This window comes from Fistularia commersonii, chromosome 22, assembly GCF_037954325.1.
Source record: "Fistularia commersonii isolate RoL2024-O1a breed Wild chromosome 22, RoL_Fcom_v1.0, whole genome shotgun sequence".
Taxonomy (NCBI): Eukaryota; Metazoa; Chordata; class Actinopteri; order Syngnathiformes; family Fistulariidae; genus Fistularia; species Fistularia commersonii.
Window position 1 is genome coordinate 11,825,316 of NC_141305.1, and position 15,815 is coordinate 11,841,130.

Genomic DNA, 15,815 nt, shown 5'->3' on the forward strand with positions numbered 1-15,815 from the left:
GTGTGATTCCTAATCCAGACCTCCATGGTTGATACAATTGATTTCCATTGATCATTTTTGTGTGATTTTGTTGTCAGCACATTCAACTGAGCAAAGTATTTCATAAGAGTATTTCATTCATTTAGATCTAGGATGTGTTTTTTAAGTGTCCCCTTTATTTTTTTGAGCAGTGTATTTCTATCAAGGTAAAAGTCAAGGATGCATGTTGGAGATGTTTTTTTTTTTTTTTGCGTAATCCCTGACAATACGTCAGCGCGTCACGCGCATTTTAGAAACGCGACCCTCAACTCGGGCGTTCGATTTTGTGTGTCTCAGGGTCTGTTTGGCCGTCGGCGTGAGGATCTGCTGGCCGCCATGGCCGCCCAGGCCCAGGCCCAGAGTCAGAGTCAGGGCCAGGTGTCCCCCGTGCCCCCCATCCAGCCCGTACCCCTGCAGTACAGCGATATGAAGGCGGCCCTGGACAAAGAACGCAACCGTTGCTCCGAGCTGGAGGACGCTCTGCAGAAGATGCGAGCGGAGCTACGCTCCCTGCGGGAGGAGGGTGAGACCGCCGCGCCATTCGCTCGAGTAAGACTGAAAATCAGGCTTGAGGAAGCCCGGGAGAGAATATCCCGAAACGCTCTTATCTCCGGATTTTCACGGACAAATTTGTCCAACCACCGTCTTTAATGATACTTATAATTATAATTTTTCAGGCCTCAAAGAGCCCTTTGTGGCGGTCGGCGCTCGGGCCATGACTACCTCCGGTTCCGACGCCGTCTCGAATACGCGTTCAAAGCTCCGACCGTGTTTCAACATCCCTGAAGTCTTTGATTCGGGAATCGGATCTTGAACGAATGAATTATTCCAACCCAGCGCTCCAGTACAAGGATCACGGAAGTGCCGGAAACCCGCCCGCAACCCGGCAACAGATGATAATGTCCGCGATGGTGAAGTCGCCCGAGCACCAGCAGGGCCCGTCCAACTTGGCGCCGTCCAGCTCTGGACGGAGGAAGGAGGCGGCGACGCCCGAGGGTGAGTGAGGGAGGGGCGGAGCACGCTCGGTCCATATGAGCCAGCACCGATTTGATTCTTGGCTCTGTCAAACACACACACACACACACACACACGCCTCTCCACAAACATATTATCTCACTCACAAAGGATCTTTTCATGGAGCACTTACTGTCCCTTTTTCTTTCACACACCTTTCAGAAAGAAGGAGGGTCACTTTTGAAAGTAAGTCGCCCAAACTCCAGATTTTTGCAGTTTGGTCTCTTATCTCTTTTCTCCCCGCGCCTCATCCATTCCTCAAAAAGGCCAGATTTGAAAAGCTCTGCACTTTTTTTTTTTTTTTTTTCCCCTCTTTTGTTTCTCATAAAATGTCAGATCCCAGCTGGCGGGCCTGACAAAGCCGACGATATTTCAAGTCCATTTCATCAGTGCACAGCTTTAGAAATCTGCAGCATCTTATCTCGGTTGCCGAAGCTTTAGAAAGTCTGATTTGCAAAAGTAGGCGGCGCTCATTAACCCACGGCGATCCCACCCGACCTCAGCGTCCAACACACCAACAGATGAATCAGACGATAGACCGCGACAAAGAATAAAAAGGGACCGAGCGCATCACATATTAAAGCTGCACTGTCTAAATCGCAAAGGTATTATTCAGTCACAAAAGACCGAATAGGGTTTTTCCCACCATTGGTCTGTTAGCATCAAGAGATGGGTTTCGATCGCCCCAAAAATCAGGAAAAGAAAAAAAAAATTTATGACGACACCAGCGATCATGCAAAACCTGACTGGATAATACTTTTAAGATGTATCAGCGAGTGGACGGAGACATCAGTTGAATTAATATACTTTATTTCACACCTTCTTTTTTTGTTGTTGTTTTCAGGTTTTCCGTGCTTATACATTGCGCTGAACATCTCTCAGACCCTCTCTTTGGTTTGAAACACTTTTAGTATCCGTGGCGCCGCGAAATCACCGTTTCGCCCTTTTCCAGAGTACAGTCGCCGTCTGAAGGACAGTCAGCGAGACCGAGAGAGGGAGCGAGAGCGAGCGCACCACAACACCGCCCACCGCTTCACCGTGGGGCTCAACATGAGAGCTGCCAAGTGCACGGTATGCCTGGATACCGTGCACTTTGGTCGGCAAGCCGCTACCTGTCTCGGTGAGTCCGACCGAAGACCGACCGAAAGGCCTTCGTGTGAACTACCGAGGGAAGATCGGAACTTCCCGGAACTGCCTTGGTTTTCTTTTTATGCAACGGGTGATAAGTCAGCATTTTTTTTTAGCTGCATCTCACAAATTTCGAAACACATGTTTTATTTACCCCATTATAAACTGACTCCTTTGTTGCGTCACCACAATCCCCGCTGGGATCGCGCTTGGAAAAATCTCTCTCATGCATTTCTTTTCCTTCACTGGTACGTAGAACTGAACACGACAAAAATCCGCGGGAAACAGCAGTAATATGACGGTCGCAACCATCACGGGAACGGATATTTAGCAAAACTACTGCACCTTTGAGGCCGATCGCTCCATACGCCACCAGGAGGCAGGGTTATTTGTGGCCCCCGGATTCTCTAAAAGCAGAAAGGGAGCCGGATTATTCAGTTAGCGATCTTCGGATCCTCGATCGGGGGACAGATCAGCTCCTCTTTCTTTAAGAATAGGCTTAATACCCTCCTTATTGAGAAAGCCCAGTCAGGGTTGGCTTCGGATTGCCCCTAGTTACGCTGAGAAGGAACTGCATTTAACCCGACACCGATGAGGCGGGTCACACGCACTTCAACAGGCTAGCAGGAGCACGGGAACGGAACTGGGAAAGACGAGCGCTCCGAACCCCTGCTCCGGCCCAACAAACTGGCCGGAATGCACTTCTCTCATTCCTCCCGCTCTTCCTTTCCCGTCTGCAAAAATGTCCCGAATCTTTGGACTCTCCCATTTTGCAGGTTGCCGGGGGTGGGGGTTGCCAAGTACACAAACTTCGTATCATGCCAGCTATTACAATGTAAATGCAACTGGGCCCCTGTAAATAACCCCCTGAAATGTGTTATTATTTTAGGTCAATTGTTTGATTGTGTTTTCCGAATTTGATATTTTATTTTGGTAAGAGGATTTTATTTTCTTACTTCCGCCGGAAAAATGGTTGAATTGCAATAGCGCTTACGAGAGAAAGTTACGGCATCCTCTATGTGAAGTTTTATTTTTCTACTTTTTATATGAACCCTTAATAGGGCACAAGCTTTAAGGTGGTCGTCGTTTTTTACGTTTTGTTTTCAATGGTTGCAAATAAAACTATAAACTACACCAGCAGTCAAGATCTGTGCCGCCACGAAATTACGGGGATCATTACAGCCCCCAACCCTCATACCACCTTCCATCGCTGTCGCAATCTTTCTATCTCTTTGTCCTTCTCGCTTGCTAAAACCCAAGCGCTTGAGAACAGACGGCCACCCAATCTGTTTCTGGGTTTCTGCCCGGTAAAAGGCAGTTTTTCCTTGCCGCTGTCGCCAAGAGCCTGTTCATTGAGGGATGTCAGGTTTCTGTGGATCATCTCAAAGATGTGATCATGGAAGGCTTCATCAGGCTACTGTTGTGATTTGGTGCTATATTGATAAAACCTGACTTGACTGGACACCTCAAGTTCAAGGTGGAGGTGTGTGGATGTTTGCAGATGACATTGTGATCTGTACTGAGAGCAGGAAGCAGAAGAACATAGCGAAAGGTGGAGGTATGATCTGGGAAAGAGAGGAATGAAGGTTAGTCTCAGCATGTGCGTGAATGAGCGGGATCCAGGGAGAATCGTGAGGCAGGGAGTCGAAATAAAGAAGGTTGAGTACAGAGACGTGTGCAAGCAAGTTTGACCGATTGGAGAAAAGTTTCAGGTGTAGGCTTGATAAAAGAATATCAACCAGAATGAAAGGAAAGGTGTGCTTGACAAATGCTGTATGGTTTAGAAATGGTGGCGCTTGGGAAAAGACAGGAAGCAGAGCTGAGATAGTGTGGAATGAGATAGTTTGGACACGTAGAGGGGAGAGTTTGTGAGTATACTGCCAGACGGAGTCTTAGGTGGAAGCTGCCGGGCAGGAGGCCGAAGATGACCGAAGATGAGATTTATAGACGAAATGAAAGAGGACATGAAGTTGTTTTGTGTGAGAGAGGAGACACAGAGTATAGGGTGAGATGGAGGCAGATGATCGGCTTTGGCCGCCCCTGAAGGGAGCAGTCCAAAGGAAAAGGAGAACTGACTGATTTAAGAAGAAGAAGAAGAACAACTGTATTTATCCTGAAGGAAATTGTTGTGCCAGAGTTACAAGAAAAATATAACAATAATAAATAATAGTAGAAAATTGTATAAACATTGAAAAAAAGGGTGAGAATAAGAAATACAAATAAACTATAAAGTGTCCTAAGTAACAAGTGAGAAACTATAAAGTGTCTTAAGGTCTAAAGTACCAAGTGAAAGATAAGGAGTGCACATGAAAAATATTGTACATGTACATGTGAAATATTGCACAGTTATGAACATATATACAGATAAATTATCACCATTTACAGTAAGTGGGTGTGATTTTTTTTTTTTTTTAAGGTTTGAGATTTTAAGATTCCCCTGCGTCTGAAGGGAGAGGAATTAAAAAGTCTGATAGCCGGGAAAGACCTCCTGTGGCGTTCAGTGGAGCTCCTCGGTGGTATCAATCGACGGCTGAAAGAGCTCTGACAGGACGTCAGTGTGGCATTCGAGTGCGCAACTTCATTTCCGAATTTCACCTTTTTCTCCCGTCCTCAGAATGTCACGCTCTGTGCCACCCAAAATGCTCCCCGTGCCTTCCGTCCACGTGCGGCATGTCCAGCGACTGCTCCCTGCATCTGCTCGACGGCCTTTGCCGGGACAAGGGCAACGGCGGCGGCGGCGGCGGCCAGCAGCTGAAAGAGGCCGGCGGACACATGCACCTGGAGGGCTGGATGAAACAGCCAAGGTCCCTCACCATCCTAGAAATAGTCTTTAAATGAAGATGATCCACTCGCCTGCTACCTGGAGGTGTTTTCCAAATGTTGCCGGCAGAGAGTTCTCATCACGTTGTTTGCATTCGGCAGGAACGGGAAGCGAGGCCAAGGCTGGGAGAGGAAGTACGTCGTCCTGGACGGAACCAAGGTGTCCATCTATGAAATAGAGCCCAGAGAAGGTATGTAAGCCTTCCTGTGTGTGTGTGTGTGAGTGTCAAACGCTGCCAGACGACAAACCTGCTTGTTCCGCACGTAAACCCAGATTCGGTGAAGCCGCTGGAGGAGTTTGACCTGTGCCTGTCGGACGGCGAGGTGGAAGTCCACGGAGCGGTGGGGGTGTCGGAGCTCCCGAACACGGCCAAGTCAGGTAGCTTCGAACCGTCCGGCGAAACAAAATAACAAAAGGTCGTTTTTAAGTCCTGACCGTTCCCCCTCCGTGTGTCAGACGTCCCGTACGTCCTGAAGCTGGAGTCTCGCTGCCACGCCCCCTGCTGGCCCGGGCAGTCGGTTTACTTCATGGCGCCCAGCTTCCCGGACAAACAGCGTTGGGTGGCCGTCATGGAGTCGGTGGTTGCCGGTGGCCGGGCCTCGCGGGAGAAGGCCGAGGCCGACGCAGTGAGTATCTCCGGAGCGGCGGGGGGTCTCGCGACCGTAACAACAACAAAAAAAATAAAAAACGACCCCCTTCCTCCCCATCCGCCCGCAGCGGGTGCGATCATAAGTTCTCCGTTACCCTCTCATGAGCTGCGAGGCTCAATGTAACTCATCAGTTTTTAAGGATGATCTACCGCTTTCAATTCCACGTGTCGTTAATTGTCCCCTTCTTCTCTCCTCCTCTCTCTCTCCCTCTCTCTCTCTCTCTCTCTCTCTCTCTCTCCTCCTTGATCGCTGTCACTCATGTTTGTCGCTTTCCCATCGTGCCACACTGTATGTCCGGTATATGGGCATGTTTTGTTGATTGGCTGGACTCTGCCCCTCCCATTGGGTTTGATTGCACACACAGGCCGCTGTGTCCAAAAGACAAGCGGTTCTGTCTCCTCTGGTCCAGGTAAAGTCTCCTCAAGATCCAGACAAAAGACCTTTGCACACACACAAACACACACACACACACAGCCGCGCTTGCTTATCATTCATAAGGCATGCGATTGTGCATGTGTCTATCATCGTGTCGGTTGTCGGACCCCCGCCTTCACCCTTCACACCCCCGACTCCCGCACCTTCTCCTCACTTTGACCGTCCTCGGTCGTTTTCGGTCACCGAATCGTTCTCCGATCGTTCAAATATGATGCTCCCGAACCCTGACGTCGCTCGCCGTCACCCGATCGAGCCTCCTCGCTCGTTTTTTCGTCCCGGAGGATCTAGAATCGGAGGCTGGATTCAAGTGTTCATGAGATTTGACTTTACCGCCATCCTAACCCTGGTAAGGACGGCGGGGAGAACGGGAATTTTTAGTTCCTCTTCCCTCAGCCGCAGGGAATCTTCGATCTTTGTAGTTACTGCTGACAGTTAAGACAATTCATATTTCATTATATTTTTTATTCTTCCTCCTTTCTACGATTATCTGTTACTGTTATGTTTTTTACTTGAAACTCTGGCACAACAATTTCCTTCGGGATTAATAAAGTTGTTCTCATCTCATCTCTCATTTCGACGGATTCCTTTGCTCCTGCTTCGATTGCAACCGTTCCTCCGAAACCCCCGAACCTTAACCTTTTCTAAAAACTCCGTCAAACAGAGGTCGTCGGCCCGGCTCGACGGCTCCTTCGCTGAAATTTAACATGTGCTAAATCAAATTGTACATGATATTGATATCAATAGAGAGATGAGAGATGAGAACAACTTTATTTATCCCGAAGGAAATTCTTGTGCCAGAGTTTCAAGCGATAACATAACAATAATAGATAATAGTAGGACGGAGGGAGAATAAGAAAAACAATAAAATATAAAGTGTCAAGGTTAAGGCTATCAAGTGTTTTAAGGTCTTAAGTACAAAGATATTGTACTTAAGACCTTATATTGTACTTTTATTGTACAATATATATTGATATTAATTTTTAAGTCACCACGTGTCTCACTTCGTGTCATCATTGTTATAATCCTGTTACAATTTGGTGGTTAATCATAAGTATTCCTGTCCCTGATGCGTAAAATGTCAATCGCCCGTGCATGACCCCGGAGACTGACATATGACCCGGTCCCACCTCTGACAACGTTAACCTGCAGCGCCCCCCCCCCCCCCTCGGCCCCCCCGGTCCCTCCCGCCTCCCGTTTGTGCTCCTCGCTGTTCCTCTCCGAAACCCCGCGGCCACATCGCGACGCATCTGAATTTCTTTTTTCCTCCTCTTTCCTTTCTCTTTCAGAAGCTGCTCGGAAACTCTCTCCTCAAACTGGAGGGAGACGACAGGCTGGACATCAACTGCACCCTCCCCCTCACAGACCAGGTGTGTGTGTGTGTGTGTGTGTGTGTGTGTGCGTGTGTGTGTGTGTGTGAGCATCTGACAGGTGCTGTCACCTGTGCCACCCGCAGATTGTCCTGGTGGGCTCTGAGGAGGGTCTTTACGCCCTCAACGTTATCAAGAACTCCCTGACTCACATCCCGGGCCTGGGGTCGGTGTTCCAGATCCACATCATCAAGGAGCAGGAGAAGCTGCTGATGATCGTCGGTGAGCGGCGAGCCCGGCTTCTTCTCAGGGTCGGCGGCAAAATCGGAGGCTGACGTTTAATTCAAGCGTGTGTGTGTGTTAACTCAGGGGATGAGAGGGCTCTGTGCCTGGTGGAGATAAAGCGCGTGAAGCAGTCTCTGGCTCAGTCCCACCTACCCAGCCAGGCCGAGCTGGCGCCCTACATCTTCGAGACGGTTAAAGGATGCCACCTGTTCGCCGCGGGGAGGGTGAGTCACCCGACCTCCGACCGATGAGGCGGATGGCGGTCCATCACCCGACACCGATATCTGTCTACAGATAGACAACGGGCCGTGTATATGTGCGGCCATGCCAAACAAGATCACCGTCCTGCGCTACAACGACAATCTCAGCAAGTACTGCATTCGGAAGGTGCGCTCGCCGTTCGATCCGCGACCGCTTCTCTTCCCGCACTTTTCCGAAATTGCGTCCCATCGTCCCTTTGTCTCGCAGGAGATCGAGACCCTCGAGCCGTGCAGCTGCATCCACCTGACCAGCTACAGCATCATCATCGGCACCAACAAGTTCTATGAGATCGAGATGAAGCAGTTCGTGCTGGAAGGTGAGCAGAGCCGCTTCGCCTCGCTGGGACGTCTCGTTGTCTCTCAGCTTCCTGACAGAAGGCTTCATCCCATCGCAAGTGTAGCATCCTCAGGCGCTGATATTGTATTGCTGGCAGCAAATATTACATGATGTATCAGGACCCAGGAAGGGAAAAGGTGAAGGGAAAAGAAGAAGACAAAGAAGAAGAAGACAAAGACGATGATGAAGACGACGAAGACGAGGACAAAGAAAAAGAAAAAGAAAAAGACCAAGAAGATGAAGAAGAAGAAGACAAAGAAGAAGAAGAAGAAGACGATGACAAAGACGATGAAGACGAAGAAAAAGAAAAAGAAAAAGAAAAAGAAAAAGAAAAAGAAAAAGAAAAAGAAAAAGAAAAAGAAAAAGACGAAGAAGACGAAGAAGACGAAGACAAAGAAGAAGAAGAAGACGATGACAAAGACGACAAAGACGAGGACGAAGAAAAAGAAAAAGAAAAAGAAAAAGAAGAAGACGAAGAAGAAGAAGAAGAAAAAGAAAAAGAGGAAAAAGAAGAAGACTATGACAAAGACAACAAAGACGAAGAAGAAGACGAAGACAAAGAAGAAGAAGAAGAAGATGATGACAAAGACGACGAAGACGAGGACGAAGAAAAGGAAAAAGACGAAGACGAAGACGAAGACGAAGAAGATGAAGAAGATGACAAAGACGACGAAGATGAAGAAAAAGAGAAAGAAAAAGAAGAAGACGAAGAAGAAGAAGAAGAAGAAGAAGAAGAAGAAGAAGACGATGACGAAGGCGGGGACAAAGAAGATGAAGAAAAAGAAAAAGGAAAAAAAAAAAAGAAAAAGAAAAAGAAAAAGAAAAAGAAAAAAAAAAAGGAAAAAAAAAAGAAAAGACAAAGAAAAAGAAGAAGAAGACATATTTGGAGGTTTTGACATGAATCTTCATGGACCATGGTGCTTGCAGATGACGTTAGGATCTTTTGTAAGAGCAGGCAGCAGAGGCAGGTGGAGGAACGGAGAATGAAAGTCAGCCGTTCATGTTCACTTTGAGTGATGATAAGGATAGATCGGATCAGGAAGGAGTCCGTCAGAGGCAGCGCATGTTAGATGTTTTGGAGATGAAGTCAGACTGAGATGGCTTGGACGTGCACAGAGGTGAGTTTATGGGAAGAAGATTTCCTGGAGGAAGACTCGGGAGAGAAACGGATGGAGGGAAAGCCACGTGAAGCTAAGACAAGTTAGTCATTTCGAGAGAAGAGGATACGGAGAATAGATTTAGATGGAGGAGGTTGATTCTCTGCGGCGACCCCTGTAGGGAGCAGTGGAAAGTAGAAGAAGAAGACGAGGCACGAGGATGTTGAAGAGTTGTCCGATTTCCCGAATTAGCCTAAAATCCCGGATTCCGATGTGTTGCGTAAGTTCCTGAGCGCGGTGTTTGCTTCTCGGCAGAGTTCCTGGACAAGAACGACGTGTCTCTGGCCTCGGCGGTGTTTGCCGGCTCGTCCCACAGCTTCCCCATTGCCATCATGCAGGTGGCCGGCAGCCTGCAGAAGGAGGAGTACCTGCTGTGCTACCACGGTGGGTTGGTGTGTTTAAACCGGAGGTGAAGCCGTTGTCTTTTGGAGCCGAACGATCCCGCTTTGATTCCCGGCTCCTGCTCGTGTGTCAAAGTGTCGTTGAGCAAACATCTTGCTGCTCCGTCAGTGGATGGGTTCATTGCGGAGATGAAAAAAGCGTGGCCATCGGTCCGCGATTCTCGGACGACTAAGGTTCTTCTTTTTTTTTTTTTCGCAGAATTCGGAGTGTTCGTCGACACGTATGGACGGAGGAGCCGCACCGAGGATATCAAGTGGAGCCGTCTGCCGTTGTCCTTTGGTAAATACTCCCCGTAACCAAGCGATGGCCCCTCGCCGCGGTAGAAAAGTGACACTGCTCTTGCTCCGTGCAGCCTACAGGGAGCCCTACCTGTTCGTCACCTACTTCAACTCGCTGGACGTAATCGAGGTTCAAGGTCACGCCTCCCTCGGGTGAGACTCGCCGTTTGCGGTTTTGGCTCCGCCGTCTCGGTTTTTCGCGCCCGGGGTCTCACGAACGGCTGCTCTGACTCCTCCAGTGCTTCGGTGTTGGCTCACCTCGACATCCCCAACCCTCGCTACCTGGGCCCGGCCATCTCCTCCGGGGCCATCTACCTGGCCTCCTCCTACCAGAACAAGCTGCGGGTCATCTGCTGTAAGGGTAGCCTGATCAGGGAGTCGGGGGAGCTGCAGAGGACCGGCTCCAGCCGAGGGTCAGCTGTGGATTATTGTTTAAATAAAAAAAAAAAAAAAAAACATTATAAGAAACCGCTAGTGTTAAACGCAGCATAAGCGCCATCTGCTGTTGCAGCAGCGGAAACGCCATCATTTTTTTAACCACAACGCAGGCTTAGGTGGAAAGGTGGCTGCAGTCTAATGTTCAGTGTCACCTAACAACTGAAATGATTGTTACCATTGAACTCAAAAACTTGTAATACAAATAAGACCCTTATTTCATCTCATAATAACACCGCATGATCCTGGATCGAGGCACGGAGCGATACGAAGGGATTACCTGCGTGATGTAGATGCACTGCGTGTCAGATCTACGACCGGGATTGAGTTGCGTGTCCTTATTGTGTGGCGGCAGGAGTCCCACCAAGCGAGGCCCGCCAACCTACACGGAGCACATCACCAAGCGTCTGTCCTCGGGCCCCGGTAGTCACGACGGCCTGCACAGGGAGCCCAGCACGCCGCATCGGTACCGAGAGGGCCGCACCGAGTTCAGGCGGGACAAATCTCCGGCACGGCCTTTGGACAGGGAGAAGTCGCCCGGCAGGGTCCTCGACAGCCGCAGGGAGCGATCCCCCGGGAGGTTCGGGGACAGCGCCCGTCTCCACGCCGGGTCTGTGCGAACACAGCTTGCCCCCGTTAACAAGGTTAGCCGGAGGACCGACGGTATGGGTTCAATGTGCAGAATTTGGACGTTATTCATGGTATGGATAGAAAAATGAATGATGAATCGAAATCGTCTTTCAGTACGAAGGGAAACAGTACAACTGCTGCATTTTTTATATCTTAAATGGGAGGAGCTCTCGGAGAGGGGTCTTAATAAGGGATCGCCATGCTATTAATCTGGCTTGCTAGCGGGCGGTCCGAAATGTAAACGTGTTTACCACCTGGTCTGGGTTTAATCATGGCGGTTTTATTATGGAGAAAATGCATCTAATCTATCATTTGAGTCCCGCTAAGCAGCTGAGCTTATTTGATGCCTAAGGCTGTGTTACCGTGGAAACAAACACCCGCCGTTTACAGATGGTTTGATTCGAATCCTAATCCACGCAAAAACAAAACAACTAGTAGACCGTGTTTTTATGTGTTGTGCCATCCGTTTTAAATCCGTCCCGCTCTGTGAACAGCACGGACGATGCCTGCGCCCCCGACCGGCCGGATGGAAGCAGCCTCCTAAAAATTGAAAAACGTTCAGATATGGGTCCCTGCTCCTGCCTTCGGCTGCTCCTCTCTGCCAGACACATCTGACGCTCGCAGGCACAGCGACCAAAGAGAGAGAGAGAGAGACAGACACTTTCTGTTCCACCTCCTCCTTGAAAGTCAAGAAATACTGGAAATATTGTTTATTTTTAGTTGCCACCTGCTTCCCACCCTCACACGAGCGTTATAAAACCGCCCCCTTGCACACACTCAGTGGTGACAGTTACTTAGTGGCCTCTTCAACTCAAAGTAATGCAATTTACACTTTTAGCCTCTTTAAAAATGAAGACAAGTGGGTATGTGGGTAGATTACAGAAGGAAAAAACATCAGCATGGGAATAAAAGTGTATTTAAAGACATGGGATGATGATTGGAGGGCAAGGTGGAGAACCATGGACGTGTGAAGCGTGAATATAAGTCTTCAGAAATTGAATAGTCTATGGAGTATAAATAGCTTTTTATGTGTTGGTTATAGGGAGTGACAGATTAGAAAAAAAATGACAGTCATCGGTCTTTTCTCTGTCCGTCCGGTTAAAAAATGCTCCTTGTTTCCTCCGGTCCCCACCTGTGCATCTAATTCACACTTTGTTTGCCTCCCCTCTACTTTTGCAGGTGTGGGATCAATCATCAGTGTGAGAGGCTTGAAGATAATCCACAGGAAACCTTTGATTCAACCTGAGTGCAAGCACACACACACACACACACACACATACATACAAACACACATGCACACACCCAGGTGTCCATTGCCTGTAGATAGTGCAGCCTCAGCTCCTCATCCCACGCGCCATGAACCTGCACTGGGACACGTCTCCGGCGACAATCCTCTTTTCTGATACGCTTGTGGGAGAAGATCCCACTGTAGAATCGGTGGCAGGGAACCTCTTCTGATCTGCAGATCCAGAGAAGCTGCTTTATAATACTTCATCAAAGTTGTAAATATTGCTGTTGGGAGTTTTTATAGATAAAGGGAATAGTCGGCTGGAAAAAGCCATGTCTATTTTTTTTAAAAAATGAGTTTCTAAAGCAGTTGCAGGGAGACTAATGATGTTGGTTGAAAATAGTATATTTAAAAAAAAAAAAAATCAACATTTCATTATGAAATAATCTCACATAAATCCTGATGGGACAGAGGTCTAGTGAGGTGAACTTTGCACACGAGATAGGATTTGAACAGGAGTTTAAAAAAAAAAACAAGGACAAACAAAACTCATTGTTGTTACACGACCAGTCTTTCTTTTCGGATCAAGTGCACGGTCCTCTTCATTAGATAGCCTTTCATAGATATCTAGACTTGCTTTATTGACAGCTGTCGTCCGCCACACCTTGTAAATGAAGGAAAGCAATGTTTTTTTTGCTCCAGGTGTTCTTTGTGTTGTTTCCGGCAAAAAAAAAATTTAAGTAAAAGTAATAAAAATCTAAATTAGAACTGTGCGGCTCCTCGGCTGTGGGCCGTCCGGTGACGAGGCCTCGGCTTGCTCCTGCTCCGCTGCTGCTGCTGTTGCCGCTGCCGCCTTCCTGTTTGTGTGCAGTGGTATGAAGTCTAGTAAATTGTCAGGGGTCGCATCGTTCCTTTAGAGCCAGTAAGACAACCTCTGTTCGTCCCATCAATGAGCATGGCTACCTTTGAGCACCACGTGCCGCTTTTCAATTTTGAGTCTTCTCTTTGTTGCTATATTTTGGTCACGTATTCACTTGAATTTGCAATTCAGTAGGTGGACAGTGATGTTAGTGATTTTTCCTGATTTTTAAAAATGTAAAACCGGTACATGCATTAAACATGATTGAAGTGTTGGACTGCGTTGGTATTTCTGTGCATCCAGGCACACACACACACACACTCATTTGGTTTATCTAGTTTATTTCTCCTTAAAATCTACAACAAGGTAATGCTCTTGAAAGTAAATCCAACGAAACAAAATATTCAGACCGAACAAGGAGCACTTGTTGTTACAGGAAATTGCTATGTACAGCTACACACTCCTGACGGACAGAAGGTTCAAAGTGCTTATCAAACAGAGGGGAGAAAAAGGAGGAAATTCCAACAAAAGCACGAGTGATCCCTTTGTGAGAGACCCGTAATATAACGGCTTGGCACCAGTCTCCACTGAAAGACACATACACACGCACACACACACTCACAGTCAAACCATGGGTGATACATTCACTTGAACACACGCGCCTCAGTGATAATCGGGCCATTGCAAAGACGCCCCTGATGGAGCATTGGCTCGAGTGAAAAGAAATACAACACACGCAGCTCCGAGAATGTGTGGGGTGAAAAAAGAGAAGCACGATGGATCGTCAACGTTACCCTAACTCACACGCGCCAGTGTGCGCAAACGCGCACACACACACACACACACACACACACACACACACACACACCTAAAAACTCCCATCATGCTCGATGACTTACAATACTGAATAGCGCAGCATTCTTCACTTCCAGCTATATTTCAATGTGGCAGTGTCTACTTTGTCCTGTGCAAATAAATGCCTTTTTTTTTTTTCTATTTGACAAATTCACATTCCTGGATTGTGGAACCAGACAAGCTTAGTGCCTCACATGCACAAAATGCATTGCTGGATGTGTGTGGATACACAGCTTTCATTTCCTCTGGCAAGATGAGCATGACACGGCACCTGGATCAATAATGAATGGAGTGTTTGCTGCAATGAAAAGATGGGGCGATTCATCAATACATATATATATATATATATATATATATATATATATATATGTATCAAGCTGATTTATATCTATCTATATATATATAGATATATATAGAGAGATAGATAGATAGTGGATTATTCATATCAAACACTATGAATCATAATATTACTACATTTAGACATGGATCTAGCCTAGTATAAATCTTGGTTTGCTAATAATTTTTTTTTTTTTTTTTTTTTTTTTTTTTGCTTGTGTACTAATCAAAGGTTTGTTCAGTAAATACAGGCGCATGTTGAAAAAGGTTTCATGAGAAAATGCCAGAAGTAGATCAGCACTTGGTTGGATTAAATTTAGCGAGGACATTTAAAATCCGGAGAAAAAAAATCCAAAACTATTAAAAGAAAAAAAAAAAAAATGATCGTGAATTCACAAGGTGATAACCAGGAGCGTGATAGAAAATCGGGGTAGAAACTGTTTCAGCCATTTTCTTAAAAAGAAGTCAGCCAAGCGATACTTTCAGGTTTCTATAAATGAAATCTGTAAGTTGCGCAAGACTGCGAAACACAAGTGGAAGTAAACAGCCCATGCAGGGGACACACACTCACTGTTTTTGTTTTCTGCATCTATAGCTTAAATTTTGTGATTATTGTTATTCCACCCCTCTCACGTGTTGCCTGGCTGTACGATGAAAAGCAAACCAATCCAATTTTGTTCATACATCAGCGATAATCCATAGTACTGGGCTCCATTGAACCGTACCAATTCATTTTTGTAAACATCATATTCAGAATAGCATCTGGGAGGGGAAGAATATCATTGTTTTTATTGTTTGAGCTCTTGAATTTATCGCCGATCACCGCGCGGCTGTCATTTCTCTTGACCTCCACTGAGAAACAGAAAAATCTGCAGATTTCACTTCGTTTCAATCTGACTGTAGGCCAAAAATCCACACAGCTCAAGTGGATCAAGAAGCATCCTGGCGGCCATGACACCACCAGACTTCTGCCCCACTGACAAGTCAAACATTTTTCTTGCCATTATTCAAATAAATGCAACGCTGACAGGACACCCACGGCGACGCGGAGTGAAGAGCCTGGCTGTCCAGATGGAGATCATGAAGGAAAGTCGTGTGTTGTACCTTAAAAGTGTTAAACGAAACATCAGTGTGTTCGATAATTAAAGGCCGTCCTCCACAGAGGAAACGTGGAAGTGAGAATCTCTATGCAACTGTACGCTGTGAATGTGTGTGTAAGAGGTAGTGTTTGTAAGTGAAATTAAAGGAAGTCATGTTTGTGTGTGTGTGTGTGTGGGGGGGATTAGGGTTAAGTCTCGTTGTTTTGGGCCGCTGTTCATGGAAGCAGCCACGTGCTCCAGGGAGCCGAACACGACGAGAGCGGCCATGTTTCGCTCCATG

General features: G+C 47.1%; 1 protein-coding gene across 12 annotated transcripts in view; it reads left to right on the plus strand.

Moving 5' to 3' along the window:
• The window catches only part of citb (citron rho-interacting serine/threonine kinase b), a 46,888-nt gene extending 33,372 nt beyond the window's left edge, over window positions 1–13,516 (plus strand). For 5 of the 12 annotated variants that reach the window (XM_086169283.1, XM_086169285.1, XM_086169290.1 and 2 more), the window contains 20 exons: window positions 316–541; window positions 856–1,014; window positions 1,195–1,218; window positions 1,985–2,152; window positions 4,775–4,964; window positions 5,083–5,171; window positions 5,255–5,359; window positions 5,438–5,607; window positions 5,996–6,040; window positions 7,353–7,433; window positions 7,520–7,655; window positions 7,743–7,882; window positions 7,953–8,045; window positions 8,127–8,235; window positions 9,668–9,796; window positions 10,013–10,093; window positions 10,167–10,245; window positions 10,332–10,505; window positions 10,883–11,171; window positions 12,337–13,516. In XM_086169283.1, coding sequence (XP_086025409.1) covers window positions 316–541; window positions 856–1,014; window positions 1,195–1,218; window positions 1,985–2,152; window positions 4,775–4,964; window positions 5,083–5,171; window positions 5,255–5,359; window positions 5,438–5,607; window positions 5,996–6,040; window positions 7,353–7,433; window positions 7,520–7,655; window positions 7,743–7,882; window positions 7,953–8,045; window positions 8,127–8,235; window positions 9,668–9,796; window positions 10,013–10,093; window positions 10,167–10,245; window positions 10,332–10,505; window positions 10,883–11,171; window positions 12,337–12,360 — 2,511 coding nt within the window. In that variant the 3' untranslated portion in view covers window positions 12,361–13,516. Of the gene's footprint in view, window positions 1–315; window positions 542–855; window positions 1,015–1,194; window positions 1,219–1,984; window positions 2,153–4,774; window positions 4,965–5,082; window positions 5,172–5,254; window positions 5,360–5,437; window positions 5,608–5,995; window positions 6,041–7,352; window positions 7,434–7,519; window positions 7,656–7,742; window positions 7,883–7,952; window positions 8,046–8,126; window positions 8,236–9,667; window positions 9,797–10,012; window positions 10,094–10,166; window positions 10,246–10,331; window positions 10,506–10,882; window positions 11,172–12,336 lie in introns of those variants that run through there. The other 7 variants (XM_086169286.1, XM_086169291.1, XM_086169289.1 and 4 more) reach the window with 5 other exon arrangements.
• Window positions 13,517–15,815: the final 2,299 nt, after the last annotated feature.